General features: G+C 36.4%; 1 protein-coding gene across 1 annotated transcript; it reads right to left on the bottom strand.

The window, feature by feature from the left end:
* Positions 1 to 299: 299 nt before the first annotated feature.
* On the bottom strand, positions 300 to 23474 carry Smp_129650 (isoleucine--tRNA ligase; the record flags this gene model as incomplete). Its single annotated transcript, XM_018791566.1, has 18 exons — positions 23440 to 23474; positions 18163 to 18317; positions 17865 to 18128; positions 17671 to 17830; positions 17478 to 17624; positions 17350 to 17437; positions 16235 to 16353; positions 16025 to 16194; positions 15781 to 15871; positions 15042 to 15187; positions 14013 to 14173; positions 12981 to 13083; positions 11795 to 11885; positions 10945 to 11077; positions 9296 to 9503; positions 7363 to 7676; positions 1014 to 1473; positions 300 to 587 (listed from the first exon to the last, which is right to left on the bottom strand). The coding sequence occupies exons 2-18, from the start codon at positions 18301 to 18303 to the stop codon at positions 300 to 302; spliced, it is 3084 nt and encodes a 1027-aa protein (XP_018645275.1). The 5' UTR covers positions 18304 to 18317; positions 23440 to 23474.
* Positions 23475 to 24503: the final 1029 nt, after the last annotated feature.

The raw sequence follows: 24503 nt of genomic DNA, 5'->3' as shown, positions 1-24503 counted from the left end.
TATTTATGGACTGTTTTTATATAAATAGTAAATATTTGTTTATATAAATAACTATATTACATGTATATTGATATCCCCTTCATCATAAGCTTCCATTTGACCAATTGAACACTGTCAGTGACTCTTATAGAGGTAACGCCGGTTCCAAGCTCGAGTAAAAGAGCAGGGTTAGGTATGGGGTCGGCAACCCCATACAGCAGAAAACAAGATGTTTCAAATGGAACAAAATAAAGAAAAGATAATTTATCTTAGTTTTGTAATAAAATTAGAAAAAACATAAGTAATTTACAAGGATTTGACTAATGTTTTGAAGATAAAGAACCATCTAATACCTGTATACAACGGGGACATAAAGTATCTTTAAAATTGTTATTCGTGTACCTATGACAACGTTGACATTTGATTGTTTGATCCCCCAAAGGAAATGTCACTGACACTTGCATTTCGTTTATATTGAAATTATAACATCCTAATGTATTAGTAACTTCATCTCCATATGATCCTACTGACCATGAGATTGACGATGCCCGAAGTATATAGCACAAATCTGATGATACAGAAATACATGATTCCAGCGGATGAAGAGCCTGAAAAATAAAAGCGATTACAAGAACTATTAAAAATCGGTTCAGCAGGAAAAACATTTCACTGAAAGTATAATTAGAATTAACTCATGCACAACGTACTTCAGCATGAGCCACTCTCTAAGAGCGGTGGTTAATGATACTAAGTGGCTGCCCAAACTGAAGTAGATGGATCAGGTTTCGAACCCTTTAGCCACTGAGTCACTGCCTTACTAAAAGTAGGAAATAATGAGTAGTTACTTAGTTATTAGTTTAGAAAACCCCATAACTATCCAATAATTTAACATCTAAAGGTTATTTAGCCTCAAAAACAACCAAGCCAGAAAAATAAACATTAAGTAATTTCTATATATATATATATATATATATATATATATATATATATATATATATATATATATAGGTAAATTCGTTGACAAAAATCCATACTTTTAACATGTGATATACTTCTTGACTTTTTGTTGGTATAGTGATATGCACATTAGCACTTGACAAAGGACCAGTAGAAGGTATATACTCTTCACTTTTTGGTAATGAATTGATTAAGGAATGAAACAATGAAGAAGCAGTATTTACGTAATTTGAATAATTTTTAAATTTATCCCACCGGTTCATAGCCGATAAGCATAATGTCCAATCTGAACACGGTTTCAACTTGTCTACAGAACAATAATCATGCAAGGATAAAGATGAATAACGTTCCAAAAGAGTTGTGGATTGCTTAAAGTCATTTAATTGAGATGACAAAAGATTCCAAGTTACCGACTCGACTTCTTCCATTAAATAAGGTAAAATTGGTGCTAAAAGAGCTTTTAGGCATTCAACAGTTAACCAAAATACTGTCTGTGTGTTTCGTCGGGATGAATCATCTGGACTATTGAAGTATAATCTAAAACATCCAAATAACAAGAGAAATGATAATCATGGGCACCAGAAAGAAATAGTTATTAAAGAAGAAAAAAAAAAGGAAAATATGATTGATTACTTTTAATAATCAAGCTTCATGTAAGGTATAAATTGTCTTGTGAGGCTACAAGCAAAAACAATCTGAGAAGCTGAGAGAACATACAACTAATTCAAAAATGAAACTAATTATCAGAAGAAAAACAAAGACCAGAATACTTAGAAAAAGACATATAACAAGTCAGTGAAGTTGCTATATGCTGAACAAGTAGAGAAAAGATATTTTAAAACATTGGACCCGGAAAAAACTGGGAATCAGTTATAGGAGACTGGAGAGACAAGCTTAGAAGTTGATACTAAAGGAAAAGATGTGTCTACGCAAAGTTTTAGGTATTTTTGAACAACATTCACAAACTAGGTTTCTTTTATCGATCAAAAACTATATAAATACACAGTGCAGTAGTTTTGAAAAAAACTAATATTAAAAGATCGTGTAAACATAAGTAGATATGATAAAATTTAAACCTACTAAGCCACAGTTAAATAATAAATGTCTGAACTACCATACTGTTAATAAAACAACCTGGAAATATTTAGATTAGTTATGTCGGACACAACGTGGAACTTAGTACATACGTACATCGTTTCTAAAAACTATACCCCACAAACACAAACAGAAAAAATTGCCACGCTAAATACAAGAACAGTAGAGGTAGTAACAGTATTAGTGGTAATAAAAAAGATTAGGCATCCATAGTACAATTCAAGGAAATATAAATAAGTGAAATAATTGGGAAGAACTCAGAAGCTTGGAATTCGGAAGATAACAAAGAATGGATGCACCTGTGCTAATACAAACGATTTTGAACCACGTTATTCAAAGTCTCCAACCATTGGTTATGACAATCACGCAGACAAGGTAGGTAGTCTACACCTATTAACATGGTTCAGTCCAAATTGTCAGTCACTCCATAAACTGATGTAATATTTCGGTTTGGCTTCCTTAGCTTTTTTCAAGCCTACTTCTACACCACAAACATCGACTGTCAAGAAGGGCGGTGGTTGGACATACCATAACTCATGTCCCAAAAACCTCGATCGATGAAGATCTACCACTTTATCAAGCAATTTGTCACCCTATTCTAGATTCAAGCATTAATTGCCCAGTATTCTCAAAACACAAGAGCAATTCTTCAAAGACACCTATGATCGAATAACAGTAACTTACGTTAACCGAAATAAACCATTTAAACTCTGCCCTCCGAGTTAAAGGAAGAATTATGACGCCTCATGGTGAAAAACGAGATTCTTCGGAAGTCACGAGGACGATACGCCTTCTAACAATCACAGCAACCACTATTATAGATACATTGAATGTCCGGACAATGTGGGAGATCGGGAGGACCAGTCAAACAGTAATGGAAATGATGAGATACAAATTGGAGTCTCTCTGAATACGTGAAAACCATTGGATCCAGGCTGGACAGAGAAGATTAAATTCGGGAGAGATATTGTTGTACTTTGTTCACGAGCAAGTAAATGCTCCACACACACACACACAAGGAGTTGCTCTAATGTTGTCCAGAGAAGCACAAAATACACTTGTAGAATGGGAATCTCAAGGATCCAGAATCATCAAAGCGTCATTTAAAACAGAGAAGGAGGGGATCACAATGAATGTTATCCAACAACGACGACGATAAAGATCAGTTCTATGAGAGGCTGCGATCGATCATAGTGAAGTGCTCAGGAAAGGACCTGACCATCTTGATGGGAGATCTAAACGCCAAAGTCGGCGGGGACAACACAGGATATGAAGATATAATGGGACGACGTGGACTAGGAGAGAGAAATGAAAATGGAGGGAGATTTTCAAATCTATGTGCATTCAACAAATCGGTTATAGGCGACATAATATTTTCACACAAACGCATACACAAAGCTACATGGATCTCACCGGATTACAATATACAGGATCAGATCAATCATATTTGCATCACCAAAAAATTCAGTAAGTTAATGGAAGACGTGAGAACCAGGAGAGGAGCTGACATAGCTTCAGATAATCACCTAGTTGTGGTCAAGAAGAAATTGAAGCTAAAGAAACACTGGACAACTGCACAAACAGCATTACAAGGATTCAATACAGCCTTCCTTCGAGATACCAACAAGCTCAACGAATTCAAGATCTCTCAACAACAGGTTCCAAGCCATACAAGATCTACTCACAGAACAGGGAATTAGCAAGAGGAACAACTGGAAAGCGATCAAAGAATCACTCACTTCAAAGTGTCAGGAGGTGCTGGGCCTCAAGAATAGTCATCATAAGGAGACAATCACCGAGATTGAAGCACAGGGGAACCGATATGTAGAACACTTTGAAGAACTCCTGAATAGACCAGCTCAACTGAATCCGCTGGACATCGAAGCAGCACTCACAGACCTTCCCACAGATGTCAATCCACCAACGATCGGAGAAATCAGGATGGTTATCAAACAAATCAAGAGTGAGAAAGCAGCACAACCTGACAATGTACCAGCTCAAGCACTAAAACCACACATAGAAGCAAATGCAAACATGCTACATGTTCTATTCAAGAAGATTTAGGAGGAAGAACAAGTACCACTGACAGACTGGAAAGAACGACACCTCATCAAGATACCAAAGGAATGAGATCTGAGTAAATGTCAGAACTACAGAGGCATCACATTACTATCAGTAACAAGAAAAGTTTCCAATGGGGTGTTGCTGGACCGGATGGAAGATTCAGTAGACTCCCTACTCCGAGATATGTAGGCCAGATTCCGTAAGGAACGGTAGTGTACAGACGAAATCGCGACACTACAAATCATTGTTCAAATGAATTCGATAGAATTCGTCACTGTACTTCAGCTTCCTTGACTATGCGACGTTTGGCAGCGTAGATAGGAGGACCTCATGGAACCTTCTTCGACACTATGTAGTGAATAGGTGAGAAAATCGTCAACATCATACGGAATTCGTATGCCGGACTGCACTGCTAAGTCGTGCATGGAGGACAGCTGACAGATGCATTCGTGGTGAGGATCGATGTCAGACAAGGCTGTCTACTCTCTCCCTTCCTCCTTCTCCTGGTGGTTGACTGGGTTATGAAGTCCTCGACATCGGAAGGGAAACACGGAGTACAATAGACAGCTCGGAATCAACCAGACGATTTGAACTTCACAGATGACCTGACCCTTCTATTCCATACACTTCAACGAATGCAGATAGAGACAGTCAGTGTAGCAGCAGCAGCCTCTTCATCAGTAGGTCTCAACATACACAAGGGTAAAAGCAGGATCCTCAAATACGACACAGACAACACCAACTTAATCACACTTGGTGGAGAAGCTGTGGATTCTTTCACGTACCTGAACAGTATCACTGATGAACAAGGAGGATTGGATGCAGACGTAAAGTCAAGGATTGGCAAACTAAGGACAACATTCCTACAATTGAAGAACATATGGAACTCAAAACAACTGTCTGTCAATTAATATTAAAGTGAGAATCTTCAATACAAACGTCAAGACAGTTCTACTGTATGGAGCTGAAACGTGGAGAACTACTACATCCATCGTCAAGAAGGTGCAAGTATTTATAAACAATTGTCTATGCAAAATACTCAACATTCACTGGTCGGATACCATCAGCAACAGACTTCTGTGGGAGAGGACAAACCAGCTTCCAGCTGAAGAGGAAATTAGGAAAAGACGTTGGAAGTGGATAGTAAATACATTAAGGAAATCACCGAACTGCATCACGAGGCAAGCCCTAACATGGAATCCGGAAAAGAGGAAGGCCAAAGAATACATTACGCCGGAAAATAGAAGCAGATGTGAAAAGGATGAATAACAACTGGAAGGGATTGCCCAGGATAGCGTCGGATGGAGAATTCTAGTGCGCAGTCTATGCTCCTTTACGAGGGGTAATATAATAGAATATAATATAACAATATTTACATCTACATCCACTAACTACATAGTTTGGTAAAAAGAATACGATTTTATCAATAGCTGAACAATGTTTATGTTTTAATATAAAAAATGATGCTTCGATATGCACTACATACGATCATCTAAGACAGTAGAAATATATTAAACTTGAGGTGGATTTTTTTGGAAAAGTAGTGAAATAATAATAATGGGATAAACGGTTCAGTTAGTAAAGGTACAACCAACGGTTTGGAATCAGAGTTCTCCAACTCTCCCAGGTGGATCCTCTGTGTCTGCAAACCCAGTTAAAGCGCCGGACATTCGCTTTTCGCCCTCTCAATTTCGTAAACAACACCCCTGAGGCGAGGAGGCAGCGAGTAGGTGTTATAATTTCTCTTATTACGACCCAGCCATTCCTACTGCTTCGTATTCTTGGACACCAAATCGGAACACGGTCGAACAGGAAAGAAATTAAATTCCGAATAACAAGGGTAGATGGAAGTAAGAAGCACAATAAGAAATACGTTAGTATATTTATAGTCTTTTACATGAGAAGGTTCTAGAGTCTTCTCCAAGTATCGACAAGCGCTGATTAGATAAGAATTTGCCAATCAGCGTGCACTAACGTAATCATGCATGGAGCATGCTTTAATCCAATCTATGTCCCGCTAACAGTAGGGCTTCCCTAGCACTGGTTGTATGCATGTGGCCATGTGAGAGCATTCCGAGCAGAAGAGTGCACTCTCCCTCTCAAAATGCTCTCATATGGCCACATGTATAGAGCCTCTGCCACAAAAGTCCTACTCACCGCCTTCTCGTGGTCGGGGTGTTGTTTACGAAATTGAGAGGATGAAAAGCGAATGTCCGGCACTTTAACTGGGTTGGTGGACACGGAAAGTCCACCTAGGGAAGTTGGAAAACCCTCATTCCAAACCAATGGTGCACATGGACTCCAGTATCCTGAAGGAACAAATGACGTATGAATCAATCGTTGGTCACCAGCTACCATGTGACTGCATCTTCTCACGATGCCCCACTACCTTGTAGATCAGACCTTCAGGTCAAAGTCTCCGGGTGTGGCCCCCTAAGAAAACCACCTGCTTCAGTTTGGGCACCTGGTCAGTATCACAGCCCTCACACAAATCAAATGAGATTTGTGCGGCGCATATTTATTTGGTGCTTCCTTGTACCAATATTTATGTGTTCAAATAAATAAATAAAATAATTATATCTGTCGATATTAGTAGCACACACCATAAAATCACAAGACAATAACTATCTTATAACTGAGTATAATATCAAACAAAAATGCGACTGACAATATATAGTCTTAAATACTATAGTACAGTGAAAAAGTGGTTGACTCGTCTGATATCAGTATAAATTATCTGTCAGAAATATTTAGATCAAGTAGCATTAAGAAACGGAATTCAAAGTAAGGAAATATCAAACTGACAGATCAACGATTTTACACTTTTTAACAATGATAACTTTCCCACATATTATCCGTACATTTGAAATACATTACAGGTGAAAGAAAATTGGTTTAGCTACCTATGCACAATTTAGTGAGTACATTAGAGAAATAAACACTTATGATGTTAAATAAGAGCTGTGATTGTTTAAAAAAGTCTATCGTTGTATGATGAGATGGGTAAAATGCACATTAACATTGAGTAGAAATCACTACTCAATTTTATGTACATTTAAAACATCTCTAAAACTTTTGACACTTTCTGGGAGCTGAAAATCGACTACTTCTTAGAAAGTTATGCAATACTAAGTAATGTACATTACTTTTTCAATAGAAAAGCACAAACGAGCTGCCGATTTATATTGGCTATTATTAGAAAACGAAGATAAATGGAACATAGAAATCAAAATAGAATACAAAACAAAAAAATAGAAATGCAGTTACCTGTCTTTAACTGAAGTTATATATACAGATGATAAATACGATAAAAATTGATCAATTTCAGATAGAATTGTATTATATCGAAATTGTGGATAGTAAGTATTCAATGAATTTGAAATAATAGTTGAAAGAGAATAGAGAACAGCTTTATCCAATGCAGTAAGACAAAGAGAATTGCACGTATCTTCACTAACATTGTTTGCCATATCCAAAATTAATTTAGACAGTGAGTAATTTGTTTTTTCATTGTAATTTAGCTGGGTAACTGGACAAAAATCGTATAAATTTCCAGTCATAAAGCGTAGACTGTTGCGTAGCTATAAGGTGAAAATGTCAATTGAACAAAGGCTATAACATATTGGATCCACTGAAAAAAAACGTTAACGCATTCTTTTGATGATGTGAGCGAGTTGGGTAGTGTTGATATATGACGCGACCGACTTATAAAATACAGACCCATGTACTTGGTTCTGAGACACTTTATATGTGAGGGCTAGTGATAGTAACATGATATCAAAACCTAATTGAGTGGAACAAGACTCAGACACTCTAACCCAATAGTTCGAAGTCAAACGCCTTATTCATTTACCCAAGGCTCCACTCAAAGATAGGATTACAAGGTGTAAATATCAGAACGATAATTAGGAAAAATGATAACCCTTTCCTGATAATTTTTATGGAATTAGGGGGATTATGTTTTCTCAAAGGAGTTCGAAGATTTTCATATAGTACAAAAGCGAGAGAAAATTACAAGTCAAACATCAAGATAAAGGTGGTCCACTACAAAATGGCACAGAACGCAAAAATCACTATATGTCAGAGAGTACTATGACGCTGATGAAATGAACGTTTCAAGATATGGGGAGTGAATACAACTGTAAGATATAGTAGCCATTTTATACATATTGTTGTCTTTATTTGAAAGGATAAAGGGTATAAATAATTCCTCATTTAACTGAACTCCTAAGGTAACTTAAGCTCTAAGTAATGGCTATCCTTGTAGATTGTGTATTGGGATTAAAGCGAAAAAAATAATCTACCTATTAGGAAATAGGTAAAATGATGTAATCAGATTACAGTTATGACGTTATTAGGACGTGAAAAGCCTTACAAATCAAGATAGTCAGTGTGAACGTCATGTAGTATAGATATAATTTGAGAATGATGGTAAAAAAATGTGTCTAAAAGTGAAATTGGAAGTATATCAAGTAGATTATTTTCAGTAAACACCTACCGATAATATTTACATATGTAAAAAGTTCAACATTAAATATGAATAACGGAGGTACCTAATGTTAGATGGAATATACATGAACACTGATTATCGAAGTGGTTATTAAAAGCACATTCTACTAGATGTGTTCTGACAAACGCATCGTTTACGCAACTATTATGACTTAGACCATTTGTCGAGCGTAGATTCCTGAACTTGGGTTTGAGTAAACTTTATGTGTGAGGACTAGTGAACACTAATTGGATGCTTTGGTCGAAGTAGGCAGAACAAGACTCGGGTTGAAGACGAAGTGTTTGGGAGTCGAATGCTAAGCTACTGCTCCACCATGTAACTAAGATATTGGTATATAAGAAGTTTTATTGAGAAATACTTTTTTCAACTAAAAACAAGTCAATTAGAAGTACATTCCATATTATCATGCAATAAGGATGGAATTCAAACTCAAAACCCTATACATTTGTGAACTATTAATCTAAATAAAGTTCCATTAGTTGTTTTACACCTAGAATAAACTTCATCAAAACGAATCAGCATATAAATGGTAATTTTTATGCTCAAACATTAAAAAAGGACGCAGTGTATTGTAATGCAACTAACAAATGATATCTGTGTGGCGCATATGTATCTGGTACCCTTTTGTACCAATATTTATATGTTTAAATAAATAAATAAAATAATAAAAAAAATCGTTCTTTTCCTTACAGCTTTATAACTAGCAGCATTTTGACTGATTTCTTTAGAACCTAAATGACATACAGTATCTAAACCGGAATAACATGCCCACCGACGCATTATGTCAACACATCCATTTTGACTAGAAATTAATTCTTTTGGAGTAATACCATTTCCTAAAGATTTCGACATTTTACGACCACACGAATCTGCAACAAAACCATGTATTACAAGATTTCTAAAATAAAATAAAATCTGAAAGTTAGAAAATCACAGAAGAATACAGAGAAAAGTAATATGTGATTTTAACTATAAAGTAATTGGTTTCCATAAAACTTTTAAACGACTAACACATTAATATTGATGATAATATACACATTCCAGTTCTAACGTTTCATTTACTGTTATATCTAGAGCTTTAAATTCTTGCTATGCCGCGTACTACGATGCTACTTGAACGATCAAACCTGCAACGTCGCAAGAGAAAAGACTAGTAAGTAGGAATGTTATTCCCAACACAGTGTCAATTATGGTACAAAACTGTCAGGTATTTGTAGTTTTTAGTAAAAACGAAATCATCATTTTAGTTATCCAATCCGCACACATGGGTTATTAGCATTGTCCAATAGGGGAGCTACACGTACTAATTCTGGAATATTCTTCCAAAAACTGATTGGATGGAATATGTTCGGCTCCTTCTGAGCTTCTTCAAGTTCACCTGTGGACTGTACTCACATTTATTTTCATTGATAAGCGTCTCAATTCGATTACCGTCATCAATGAAACTTAGTCAAAATTTCAAAATACTTTTTTGTAAATAGTAATCAGGTGCAAGTTACTAAGCAAATGTGAGTACTCATTTATATTATTCAACACAGGCTAAAACACATTGTGAATTTCAATAAATCGAAAATGATTTTAACTGACATGAATTCAAATTTTAGTACGTATAATGTTTCAAAAAACTGCAAATATGCTGTGTTCATGACTCACACGGATCCCGAAACTCAACCTCAAGTCTTTGGTAGAATAACAACATATGACTACAACTTTCGGTATTCTAAAAGTCACTTCCCCATACAATTAAATCTGAAGTGCAATCTCGGTCTGATAAGTTTGGTATTTTATTGGCTCAAAATGTTTCAGCTAGAAAATGGTCGATGAAGGCAATAATTAGATATGTGCTAAATAATTATCTTCACAGCCTTATCAACCAACATAGTTCCATTTAAAGTCTAAAACAAAGCTTGAAAACTGTTTTTAGCTAGTCCATAACCCACAAGCAACGACTTGGAGGTAATAATTGATGTAAAACCTGTAATCCTTTTATGTCAGTCAGCTACAACGTAGGACCAGGCACATTTATGCATCGGTTCAAGTTGCCATACCTCGTTAGCACAACAAGATGAACACCGGATTCAAAGAAATAGTTAATTTAGTGGTGGTAGTATATAAAAGATAGGTTGTATATAAGGATATAGTATAGGAAGGAAGAACGTTATGAAGCAATTTTAATCTTAAGGTTTAAAGGAAGATAGATCCTTTTATGTTATCTATTACAAATAAATTGATTAAAATTATGCTACTCTAATCTAGTCAACCGAAGTTTGAAGTACAGATAAGTGAAAGACAAATCTAAACATACAAATAAGAACTTAAGCATTTGATTATATAATTACTTAAAAGGTGCACATCCAGTAAGTGCAATACTAAGTAAAAGTGAAGCCGAAAACCAACCACGAAATTGATCATGACCTTCCAAATAAGTATCTGCAACACGATTTGAGCAAGGTAAGCGTGAATAATTACTGCCTACAATGGAGTGATAAAAGAAAGAAACAAGAAGTAAACCAAACACTTGTTTTGTTTGAAAATTTTAATTTCAGTAAACATTCATGAGTAATGTATAATTCAAACATGGACAATTAATAATTCACATACAAAACGTTATAATAAGGCTGATGTAGTTAGAATTTTATAATAAATAAATTCATAATTTAATCAACATATGAAATTGTGAGATAAATTTCAATTGTTGGTGAGTATCTAATTTTAGTTTTACTTCAAAATGAACTATGTGAACAGTAACGGTCACACTGTGCTGTGCGCTACTTATGAGGACAGATATAAGTAGAATGTAGCAGGAATAGGAATGCTTACCAGCAAAAGATTTAAATAGAGAGAAGAGGAAGGGAAACAGAGAGCAATTGGATTAACAACTGAAACGGAAGAATGGAGTATGCGAAGGACAGCTGAAGGAAGATATCCAAACGATGTATTTAATTTGTGATTTTCAAATTTACAAAGACACCGTTTAATTTTATATAAACAAATAAATTGGTTTACCGTACCTGAGTTTTCGTTCACTACACTACCAATTGATGCCAGTGAAATAAGAAAACGTCTAGTAACGTGTTGTTCATGTGTAATACAGTTATTGAATTTATTACTTTACGGAGTGTTTATAAGTATAACTACAGAAATTTACCAAACTGACTATTATACAACTTTTAAAACATAGAAACATACTATTTATAACACACAACCATGAAAGACCACTATCGAACCAAACATCAAACACTTCTGTACTTTTATATACGTCATGACTTTCAAGAGACCACTAAAAGTAGTAGGAAAAAAACAAGCAAACAAATGTTGGTAAACAGAAATATATAAACGAATAGCTGTGTAATTAAATAAAATAATTTACACATATTTGAAGCCAGCTTTGTTCGTGAGAGCTTAACGAAATGATTGATAACTAATCGGAATTTTTAATAATGCAAAAAATTTCCAGCATATAAAGTAAAAAAAATCAAAGTTTAGAGTAAAAATACTCATATAAAAATAGGTTAACCAACATAAGTTTATTTATTTATTTTATTTAAACACATAAATATTGGTACAAGGAAGCACCAAATAAATATGCGCCGCACAAATCTCATTTGATTTGTGTGAGGGCTGTGATACTGACCAGGTGCCCAAACTGAAGCAGGTGGTTTTCTTAGGGGGCCACACCCGAAGACTTTGACCTGAAGGTCTGATCTACAAGGTAGTGGAGCATCGTGAGGAGATGCAGTCACATGGTAGCTGGTGACCAACGATTGATTCATACGTCATTTGTTCCTTCAGGATACTGGAGTCCATGTGCACCATTGGTTTGGAATGAGGATTTTCCAACTTCCCTAGGTGGACTTTCCGTGTCCACCAACCCAGTTAAAGTGCCGGACATTCGCTTTTCATCCTCTCAATTTCGTAAACAACACCCCGGCCACGAGAAGGCAGTGAGTAGGACTTCCCTGACAGAGGCTATATATTCGCGTGACCATGTGAGAGCATTTCGAGAGGGAGAGCGGACTCTCCCCACTCTCGGCCGTACCAGGGCATTTGGGAGCAACATAAGTACTCTTGTACAAAAAGTTTCGAATTGAAAAAAACCTCCAAACCTCGTAATCGGTGTAATTTGCACGCATGTTTACTATATTTGGATTACAGACTTAACAGTAGGAGAGAAATTATTCAAATTTCTTAATTCTATTAGCCACAAAAGTATTAGTTATACAAAGAAAAAACACTAACTTTGATGAGATCTTAATAAATGAAGGGAACTACTTGCATGAAATTTAATGAGATCTATGGATTGATCTGTACACACGTTAGTGTTATGCAAAAATCAGAAAACTATTATACATGGGTGAAAGGAGGAACCTCTAACCTTTTTCCAAAATATTTCAGGGATAAGTTGATCACATGTTTCAGTAAACCAAAAATCACTACCTTCGGAGGCCACACGACTACTAATGTGGTCAATTAAATCACTGAAAATACAAAAACCATGCAAAGATTTTAAGACGACACTAGAAAAATGTCAAAACAAGGTTAAAACGATAAAAATACAGTCAACGTAAACGACACATTACAACAAGTGCTCATCAAAGTGAATTTGAAACAACTGACATACATTTTAGACAACGAAGTAGTGCTATTTTGATCATTTGCAAGGAAGGGTATTAAATTACGAATACTTTTAGTTCACCTTAATTCAGACAACTTCAGCTTATAGGATTTCGTGAACAGTCCGACGAAAGTATTTGGGATGCGTACTACACACTTAAAAATATCGAGACGTGAAATAATGGTTAGTATAAAAGTATGGATGTAGAAAAACGTAATTAAAAGGTCAGGACAGAATGTAGCTACTAGAAGATGACAGTCGTGAATGTGGGTCTTCAAGATGCGTAACTGGGGGAACGGGATACGATAACTGAAAATGTGAAATGATATTAATAACATGATTCCATCCGAGTCTTTTAACATTTCTGTATAAACCTCTAGATACTATTATTCTTTTAAACTCTTCACTACTTTCATAACACTCTAATATGTAAATGACTCATACATTACACAACAACGCATTATCGTCAAATAGAGAGCAAAAAGATAATGTTTAAAGACAAAGCTAGGAAATAATATTTTTACTGTCAGAAGCACAGATATCTGGTGATTATACTGTACTATACATTAGGATGTAACTAAGTTGATCACTTATGAAGTGGGTTTGGCAGGTAGTGATGTCAGATACTGGCTGATCAGTTCCTACTTTAAAGTAATGATACTATAAGAATATAAGCAATCCTGAAAGATTCGAATTTTCGTTTGTGTGCATATTTGTTTATTATTATCAGTAATTATCAATGTTATATATATATATATAGAGAGAGAGAGAAGGAAAGAGGCAGGTACATACTAATCTATGATTGGGGAATAATCACTTCTTCTGAAAAGTACGGGAATCGGAACACCCCAAGCTCGTTGACGTGATATACACCAATTTGGTCTTTGAGATATGAATGGAAGCATAGAATGCTTATGAGAAGCAGGAATAACATTAACTTTTTTATATTCTTCCTATACAAAAAGAATACATAAAATATCATTGAAAACTAGAATGCACCGTACTAAAAGAGAATAGAATAAGATGTTTTGAAACGAAGTTTAGAAACGGTAATAGGCATCTAATAATAAAATATTTGGATGAGCTTATCTACTAGCGTATTTGAAGACACTAATAAGTACGAGTATCCCTACCCATTCTGACGTTTTAAGTACGTTTGACGGTTATGACAGCCTTCAATAGTTATATCAACCATACTAAAGATAAGAAGACCAACTGGTATAATGGTCCTAACGTACATTTTCAAAAATGTATAACCTAACAGTTCAAAGGTGAATAAACATTAAGATGTAATCGATGAACATTTTATCTCCCTATGTTAGGGATAATTAATCCTCTAAGAATACCTTCAACTCGTTAAAAATAGTTTGAACCCAGTTCTCTTTCGCCAAATATCTTTACATTATGTGCCACTGGTTTTCACTACTTAACTTATGGCTAAACCTAATTGATTTTTTTTCACTTTCCCCAGTGGTGATTGCCTAATCTGAGTAAAATGATACTAAAAGGTAAATGGCTCGGTTGACATTTTCTTATACATCTAAAAAATCTTATCCTCAAGAAATGCCTACTGTCTTCAGATTAACCTGGAATGGTGGTGGGAAGAGGAAGTTTTGATTCCTTACGGTGGTATGCATTTAGAAAATATTTACGTTCATTGTTCAAAACGAATTACCTCACTAGTAAAAGTTTACGATCTGCCAATACTTTCTCAATGAGATGTTTGTTCAATTAAAACAGTGATTATCTAGTAAAATCATTGAGTATCAGGCTAAAATAGTGATGAAAAACTGTCTTGAGTAAACCCTTGACTATACTTACCAAAGCGAAATGAGATAACTTTTCTGTATCGACAAACCACTGACTTGAGAGTCGGATAACAACAGGCTTCCGCGTACGCCAGTCGTAAGGATAGCTGTGAGATATAACTTCTTTGTGTATAGTGATTGGTTCAAGTAATTTGATTACTAAATGTAAACAATATGAAACGTGTGATCATGGAATAAACCTTAAAGGAATATAAATGCTGTGGTACAATATGACGATACCGATAAAAAATAAGTGCAATTTAGTCGATTTGTGTAGAATATTGTATTAACATGTAAACCATGTTGAACGACAAATGATGTTGCTTGACCAAGTTTAAACTTGGTATTTTAAAGCACAACTTGGTCACAAATTAAAACATTAACAATCAGCTTAAAACGTATTATCTAAAACTGTCTCCGATGAATTTGGTAAAACGGGTTTGCAACAGAAATTATTAAATTGTTTAAAACTTTGAATGTACGAAAAAAACCACACTAAAGATTAGCAAATAAGACTCTATCAGTAACTAATGAAAGAGATAACTTTCATGGCTGTACAGTATATTTGATGACCTTGTGGTTGCTATTAGGTTCATAGGTTAGCAGATACTCCAAGAGTCAATGGACTAAGAACGCATACAGTGGGTATGCCTCAAATAAAAAAAAGAGATGTTTCGGGTCCCGAAGTTAGCCACCTGATAACGAAGCTAAATTGGAAATGAAATAAAAACGCCATGTAGAGAAAAGCATACCTGAAGCATTTCCTTCATCCAACACGCTGAGACCCGCCAATTCCGCACCGATTTCTTGAGTGAAACAACCAGATTCATCGACAAACAAGTTCTACATAGAAAAAAACTAATTGAGTAGATAAAAAGGCCAAAAATGATGATAAAATAATCAATCGAGTTTTGTAAGCTGATAAACTAGTAAAACCTGATTGTGAACAGCTTTTCAAATTTTACCAAAAAGGAAAGTTTATGACAGTGAACATACCAACGGTAAATCATATTTTTTTGCCAATTCGAAGTCCTCCTTTCCATGACAAGGAGCTATATGAACCAAACCAGTACCGACAGACTCGCAAACATGAGAGCTAGGCAAAAACGGCATTTCACAGGAAACACGGGTGGGATGGTAATAAAAACAATCACAAAGGTCATTACCTAAAATATAAGTATATTTTACGTTGTACTGTTTGATTACCTATTAGCTCACCAACTTTGTGTAATCTTGCTCTCGGTAAAAGGGATATCAATTTATCCGAAAAATTCTTGCTGACTAAATAGACCTCCCTCGACGCTTGACATTGTAGAACAACGTAACTAAGAAAATTGTAACAAAAATCAACCATCAGTATTGTTATTTATTTATTTATTTAAACACATAAATATTGGTACAAGGAAGCACCAAATAAATATGCGCCTCACAAATCAAATGAGATTTATTTGAGGGTTGTGATACTACCTAGGTGCCCAAACTGAAGCAGGTGGTTTTCTTAGGGGACCACACCAGGAGCCTTTGACCTAAAGGTCTAGTCCACAAGGCAGTGGAGCATCGTGAGGAGATGCAGTCACATGGTAGCTGGTGACCAACAGTTGGTTCATACGCCAATCGTTCCTTCAGGATACTGGAGTCCATGTGCACCATTGGTTTGGAATGAGGGTTTTCCAACTTCCCTAGGTGGACTTTCCGTGTCCACCAACCCAGTTAAAGTGCCGGACATTCGCTTTTCGTCCTCTCAATTTTGTGAACAACACCCCCGCCACGAGAAGGCAGTGAGTAGGACTTCCCTGACAGAGGCTATATATTCGCGTGACCATATGAGAGCATTTCGAGAGGGAGAGCAGACTCTCCCCACTCTCGGCCGTACCAGGGCATTTGGGGGCTGAGCATATTTAAATGTTCTATTAGCATTTGGAAATTCGGATATCAAGTTTTCTCTAAACATGTGGTTGGACTTAGAAGACTAGGTGGTCAAATAAAGATCATATTATCAGTACACGACGCCAATGAATGTTCGATTAACTATCTGGTCAGGGTCAGCCTTATGATCAGTGGTTGGAAACGATGGGTAACAGCCCATATGCATCCACTTTTCATAGTCCCTTAAGTCTTGCGCTTAAATATTGTTTTGCAATGATGACCTCTTTTTCCCTATAATCGATGCAATCACTTTGACGTTTATAGTCATACGTCTTGTTAGTTATATTTTGCCGTGATGTAGTATGACATGGGCAAAACAATTTGTACTAGGCTGAGCTGTTTTACAACTTAGTAAATTTGATGTGAATCAACAAAAAACAACGTTATGAACTTACGTAGCATTTACGTCATATGCTACAGCTTCGTTTGAAAATATAGTCCATGGGTTAGTGGTCCAAATTATAGCATACACATTAGAATCCTCTTAACGATAGATAAGTTATCAGAAACAAGATCTACTTACTGCTAACATATTTTCTTAGATGGTTGTTATATCTCGTCAAAATGACTTTCAGATAAACGGAGCAACTTTTATGTTCAAGATTATATTCCAGCTCTGATTCAGCTATAGCAGACCTTGTACACGTGGACCAATAGACAGGTAGAGACCCTCGAAAAATAAAACCCTATGAAAAAACGTTAATTGCACAAATGACGAAGTGCCTTAGAATGTAAATCTGAAAATGCTTTAAGTTCAACGGCCTCAAAACATTTATCCATTGTAGAATAGCATCCAGTCCAGGATCCTATAATACCCCAATCTTGAAAAGACGTTTTTTGGGTTTTAACAAACTTCTCGGCTAGTAGTGAAGCTAACTAGTAAGGTTTTAGAAATAACCGAGACACTTACCTTTCGCGTTTCCTCTGGAGATGATATGTTTAGATTTTCTACGGCTTTAAGTTCGATTGGTAAACCATGACAATCCCAACCAGGAATATACTCAACTGAGTGACCAGAAAGAAGTTTGAGGCGAAGAAGGACATCTTTTAGTACTTTATTCAGTGCATGCCCAGCATGCAGTTCACCATTGGCATAAGGCGGACCATCGTGAAGAATAAATTTATGTTGAGCATCATTTTTTAGTTGATGATTATAAAAGTGATTCCATTTAGTCTTGGAGAAACATTATTTCAAAGAGACAACGTACATTAATAGCTACCGATTCAATGGGTTTCGAATGTATGGTAAACTGGAATCTCGGATTATTTAGCGTCGTAGTATATACACTTTTTTGACGAATGAAACATTTGGCGCAATGAAAGAATTTCAATATTTTATGTATGAGCATTGAATTCGATTATTCTGAGTCGTAAAGGATAAAATTTTTACAATAAAAGTTTCATAAGTCAGTAACATTAAAACTATCTAAAGAAAAACTAAAATGCAAGTTAATATTTCATATTAGTCATCCCAACATTAAAAATTTTGTTTTTTTACAAACAATCGCCAATTAACGTGCTATAATTTTGCACCAGAAATTTGCCTTAAACCTGACCGCTTTCGGACTATCACATTGAAATAACTGTAGAATCTGAAGAGAATTTATTGGAAAGAATACTCGTCTTCCATACATGTGTTTTAAATGATTAATTCTCATTATATAACACTAGCGGTTCGTCAATAAAGAGAAATAAGCATTTTAATAGACGTTTCATGTACACGTTAGATACTTACACTATGTAGATGTCAACCAATCATATGCAATAAAATTGGTGCATACCAGCTGTAACTATGAGCTTTATATTGAGAGCAATGCAATCTATCCTGTCGCGTAATGGTTACAAAACCTGGACAACAACTCAATGCAGTATTATAACATATAACTATACAGACGACTAATAATACATAAAACCCTTCATTGACACAAAATGAGGAAGTTTGATTAGCTTTGTGACCGAAGGCAGTAAAAAAAGAACACAAAAACTTTGAGAAATATAAAAACGTCTTACACCCCACCATTCTACTCGATTCCCGTACTTTGAAATAGCCTGATGATTTAATGTTCATGTATTGGGCGTTTGGCTTAAAGAATTAGAAAGTAACAATAAACAGAGTTATTGAATCCTATATTCAAATTTAAATGTAGATCTAAACGTTATAGCCAAGTTGAGTAAGATAAGAGGGACCTTATTTTAATAATTACGTATAAAAGACTAAATAACAGACTGGAATTTTGTAGAGTAGATGAAATGTCAATAAAGTATGTCCCCCAAACAGTAGCTGAGAAATTGAAAGCTGACCATAGTGACAGGTCAGTTGTCTTTCAGAGAGTCAAGGAGTGAAAGCTAAAACCTCAGAACTCGTATTGAGCATGACACTGATGTATGTACGTACGAAGTTCTACGTTGTGACTGACTGACACTGAGTTGGTAAGAGAGCTACTAAACCAGCTAATGCCTCAGGATATTTCTGAAGTCACCTTGTAAAAAGGTTTATAGATTGGGTAGCTAAAAAGAATTGAAACAGAATCAAACTAAGTTGTTAAAAGTAGTATTTAAATATCTCAATGAAAGGGACTTAATACTACAGAATGGATATAAAATAAATAGGTTAGGAGTTTTTGTCCGTGAAGACTTGCCGCTCGCTGACCGTAAAAAAGATGAGAAGCTGGAAAATAACTAAAACTAAGGTAAGATGCTGGCGAGGACATAAAAATTGTAAATTTTCGGGTGGTGAGGCTTAGCCAGAGAATGATGCCGAGGTCACTTTGGGTGCAGTACAAAACCACTTAAATAGTCCTCGAACCTGTTATACGAATGACCAGAGCTTGCTCAATAGGCGATGAGAGGTAGGTGTACAGATAGACCCTACCAAGCCGCCTGTAATCACAGTCACAAACAATTGGCTTATGCAGTCTATGGAAAGCGGGGAACTTGATTTTGAAGGTTTCACATTGGTAAGAGACGACAGAATCCAGAAGCGCAAAGTTGGATTGTTTAGGATCCATTAGAGATACTATTCCATTTACCGTTCTTGATAACAGATCCCATGAAAGTGGGATATGTTAGTTAGTTGTCGCTTGAAATGCAAAGGGCGAGAGCTGCTGATTGGTTTGGTCTACCTCAGCCCAAACTGTGAGGTGAATGATGTCTTGCTAGACGGTTACAACACTTGGTCGATGTTTATTCTTAGGAGACAACGTACCTAAGGTAGACTGGAAAAATCTGAGAACTAAACTGTCAGGAATTTCCTTCGAACAGAAATTAGTTGATGCGGTTATCACATGTGTCCTAATGCAACATGTAAAAGAAGCAACTAGGTAAGACCCAGACTCGGAACTACTCTTACTAGATTTCGTATTGACCCATTATGAACATGAGGACACAAACCACCATTTTATGTCACATCTACGTATAAGTGATCATGAATTTCTAATCTTTGATTTCCATAGTTGTCAATAACGAGCATGTATCAGCCTAACCCAACCCCAACATCTGGAAAGCAAATATACAAGGTATTATACACTCAGAATTCTCAGCAGATTGGTCAACAAAGCCAGAGTCCCCCCCCATTGAGACGACTTTGGATGCAATCAGAAATTTGTACTTAAAAGTCACTGCACCGTACGTCCCTTGGACTACACTGAGAGGTCCGAGAAACTCCCCCACTGTGGTTCAGCAAATAGATTCGCACTCTTCGTAAGAGAAGAATGTGGGAGAGATCAAGGTTACTGGGTACTGACGAGACAAAATCTCAATATCTGGAAGGACGAAATATTTTTGCCTCGACGCTCCGCAAGTCTAAAAGGTTGTACGAATAAAAAACCTGTAGAAGTTTCGTTATCTGAGCTGGATAGTATGGTTGCGGAGCTTTTATCGTTATTCTAAACATCATCAGCACAAACCTCAGGTAGAAGTGAAGACTTGGGAGAACAAAACTCCATCAAAATAATCCACCTGAGCTGATAACCTTCTCCATCATCTCAGAAGAAAAAGTTTGTTAAAGAATCTATAGAATTTCTTAAACGCTTATACTCTTAAATAAACCAAAGCAATAGAAGACGAAATATTCCAGCAATATGGGGACACAGCAGTACTGGATCATTGGTGGACGATTATGGTAAAACTCAGGTATTCTCAAACTACTTTAACAATGTATACACCGTAGAGACAAGTTCCCCTCTAGACAATACAAACCTCCCAAATCACACTGGACAATGTGACCATCAAAGAACTCGATGTCCTTGGTCTGCCAAATGAACTTGATATAGGAAAATCCATAAGATCCGATGAAGTGCATCTTAGGTTACTAAAGCCTGACTGTTGCTGCTACCTTGGGCAACCAGGAAATGATAACTGCCCTCATACTTTTAACAGCACTCGAGATCACTGTATTTATTTATTTATTTAAACACATAAATATTGGTACAAGGAAGCACCAAATAAATATGCGCCTCACAAATCAAATGAGATTTATTTGAGGGTTGTGATACTACCTAGGTGCCCAAACTGAAGCAGGTGGTTTTCTTAGGGGACCACACCAGGAGCCTTTGACCTAAAGGTCTAGTCCACAAGGCAGTGGAGCATCGTGAGGAGATGCAGTCACATGGTAGCTGGTGACCAACAGTTGGTTCATACGCCAATCGTTCCTTCAGGATACTGGAGTCCATGTGCACCATTGGTTTGGAATGAGGGTTTTCCAACTTCCCTAGGTGGACTTTCCGTGTCCACCAACCCAGTTAAAGTGCCGGACATTCGCTTTTCGTCCTCTCAATTTTGTGAACAACACCCCCGCCACGAGAAGGCAGTGAGTAGGACTTCCCTGACAGAGGCTATATATTCGCGTGACCATATGAGAGCATTTCGAGAGGGAGAGCAGACTCTCCCCACTCTCGGCCGTACCAGGGCATTTGGGGGCCACTGTATTCATAATCAATCTCCTTCTGACTGAGGTTACTAGAGGTTTTAGCACATTTCGTTGCAAATCCCATAGGGATATTCTTTAATCTATCTGCAAGACTGGAAGAATGGCATAGTAAGTCCTGTCTTCAAAACGGCTACAAAACATAGACCCAAGAACTACCGGCCCACAAGCCCAACCAAAGTGTTTAAAATTTTAGAAAAGATTATTTGGAACTGATTTGTGTCTCGTGAAAGTTAGTGCGCTCTTAAAAACCAAAAGTTATCGATAGACGTAGACTGTGTTGACAACATTCCTCACAACCGGGTGTTATATACGTTGGAAGCAGTTTATTAATGTAGATAAAGGACTTCCTAGGCGGGCATCAACAAAGAGTACGGGTGAACTCGGTGTCCAACTGGAAAACTGTATTTAGTGGAGTGCCTTAAGATACAATTTTGGGGCTATTTATTCCTCTTGTATATAAATGACCTTCCTAGTCTCGTATCATCATAGGTTTCGGAATACGCTGGCGATTTACTTATCCAAACACATAAATATTGATACAAGGGGACATTAAATATATATGCGCCACATAAATCATTCGATTTGCGTAAGGGATGTAAGTTTGGCAGTTGCTGATAAATGCTTCCGAATGAATTGTGATGCATACTGCCCACTAAGGTACAGATAGATACACGATGAATAACAATGATCTGCCTGTTGTGCAGACACACAATGACTTAGGAGTCATTGTTAGCCAAGACTTAAAAACTACTGCACACTGCCGTGCGATAGCCACTAAAGGTTTAAAAACAATATCGTCATTATGAAGGGCCTTTAGCCACCTCGACGCTAAATCCTTCTTGACTCTGTATACCGTATTCGTGCATTCTAAACTAAATAGCTGCATACAAGCAGCTAGACCCTGCTTAAAGAAGCCAGTGAGCTTTTGAAAAAGGTCCAGAGAACTGCAAATAAGCTGATTTACAGAACAGTTAAGCTGACGTATGATGATCTGTTGGCTAAACTCAACCAATTTCCATTGTCATATAGAAGAACTAGATGGGACTTGATCACAGTTTTCAAATTAGTGGTAAATTTGCATCTGGTGTGATCTCAATTATTTGTCTTGTTAAAAACAGAGAATTTATGAAGAAACTCAAGAAAGTTCTAAAAGTGAAGGGGAAATCACGTGTCAGCTGACTATCAATTTTTCGATCGAATCATCAACGTGTGATACAAACTTTGTCTGTCAATGATTTCAAAGAAAAATCGAATCAATCGAGAGACCATAATTGCCATGACTAATACAAAACCCTAAGCCTCCTGCCTTTTCTCTTTCCGAAATGAAAACTGAATAGATGGAATGATTATAACCAACACAAAGCAAATGCGTACTGTTTGGGCGTGACGGGTCTTCAGGATAGACTGAATCTGACTAGATTGTCCGTTCATCGCTTAGCTGTATAAAATGTCAAGTTTATGAATTTTCTAGGTACACAGAGATAATTTCCTGGTGAGAACAAGATGATTCTAGGTCAAACAGTATGCGATACTGGCTAATAAAGCACTACAAAATTACCTGGTTAATAGTACATTGCTAACCAATCAATAAGTGGCGATAAATTCGAACAAACGGTTTCATTTTCTACATGTTAAAACAACTTTTGCCTTAAATGAGCCAATTCTTATTTTTAATAATTTCATTGTTATTGATTATTCGATATATATTTTATTCACGTTTCAAGAAACCTTTAATGTCTGCCTCGTTCTAGGACGATATGTGTCAACTGGAGTTGGTTTTCCGCTTTGAGTTCTCGTGAATACAAGGCATTTGCTGAAGGTAACTTACCTCAGTTATTGATTTTTTTTGCGCAAAGCGCTTACTTCTAATGTCTCTGATAAGCTTTTCGCACTTCAATTGAGTGGAATTTAATGTATTGACCGTGGACTTGACGGTACATTGTCTCGATTTTGTCGTATGTCACTACTTAATTTGCCTTCACAAAGTGGCGTCTGCATATTCAGAGGATCCACATCTTTTCCCACGTCTGGAATCAGGTCGTTGGGTCAACTTATGGTTTCTTCATACCTACCCTGTCTAGAATCTTTCTTAGTGCTCATTAACTAAATAGGAATTTCTTAGTTTCTAAGATCTCTAACAATCTTGAATACCCGTTACCAAAAGTGGAAGAACGTTAATATTTACTTAATTTTTGAGGTTCAGTATTTGTTAGCTTTTTGTGCAAACTAGATCTTCACTCTCCAGCCTTATTGCTGCCGGTTTCCACCAAGCAATACTTGCTCAATGCATACAGGCTCCTATTCTCCCACTATATCAATAACTGGTACTTTTTTTTACTTACAACTTTCAGCCATATTTTGAAGCTTAATTTAAATGATACAAATAAATCTTCCAAGTTACCTCGTCGTAGTTCGACTTTGGTGTCTGCGTTGGAGCTCCATAATGTAATATGATAAAGCGAATGTATAAATATCGCTTTTTACCACTTTTAGTGTGAGGACTAGTTATGCATCTAAGCTCCACATACCAAAGTAAATGAATCATGATCCCTCGTCTGCTACATTTCGGTTGAATACAAGGTTAATAACCGCTTAGTGCTCATCGTGTTGTGTAGTACACTT

This window comes from Schistosoma mansoni (assembly GCF_000237925.1).
Source record: "Schistosoma mansoni, WGS project CABG00000000 data, chromosome 2 unplaced supercontig 0120, strain Puerto Rico, whole genome shotgun sequence".
NCBI classification, from domain to species: Eukaryota; Metazoa; Platyhelminthes; class Trematoda; order Strigeidida; family Schistosomatidae; genus Schistosoma; species Schistosoma mansoni.
This window is presented reverse-complemented; position numbering and strand designations above follow the sequence as displayed.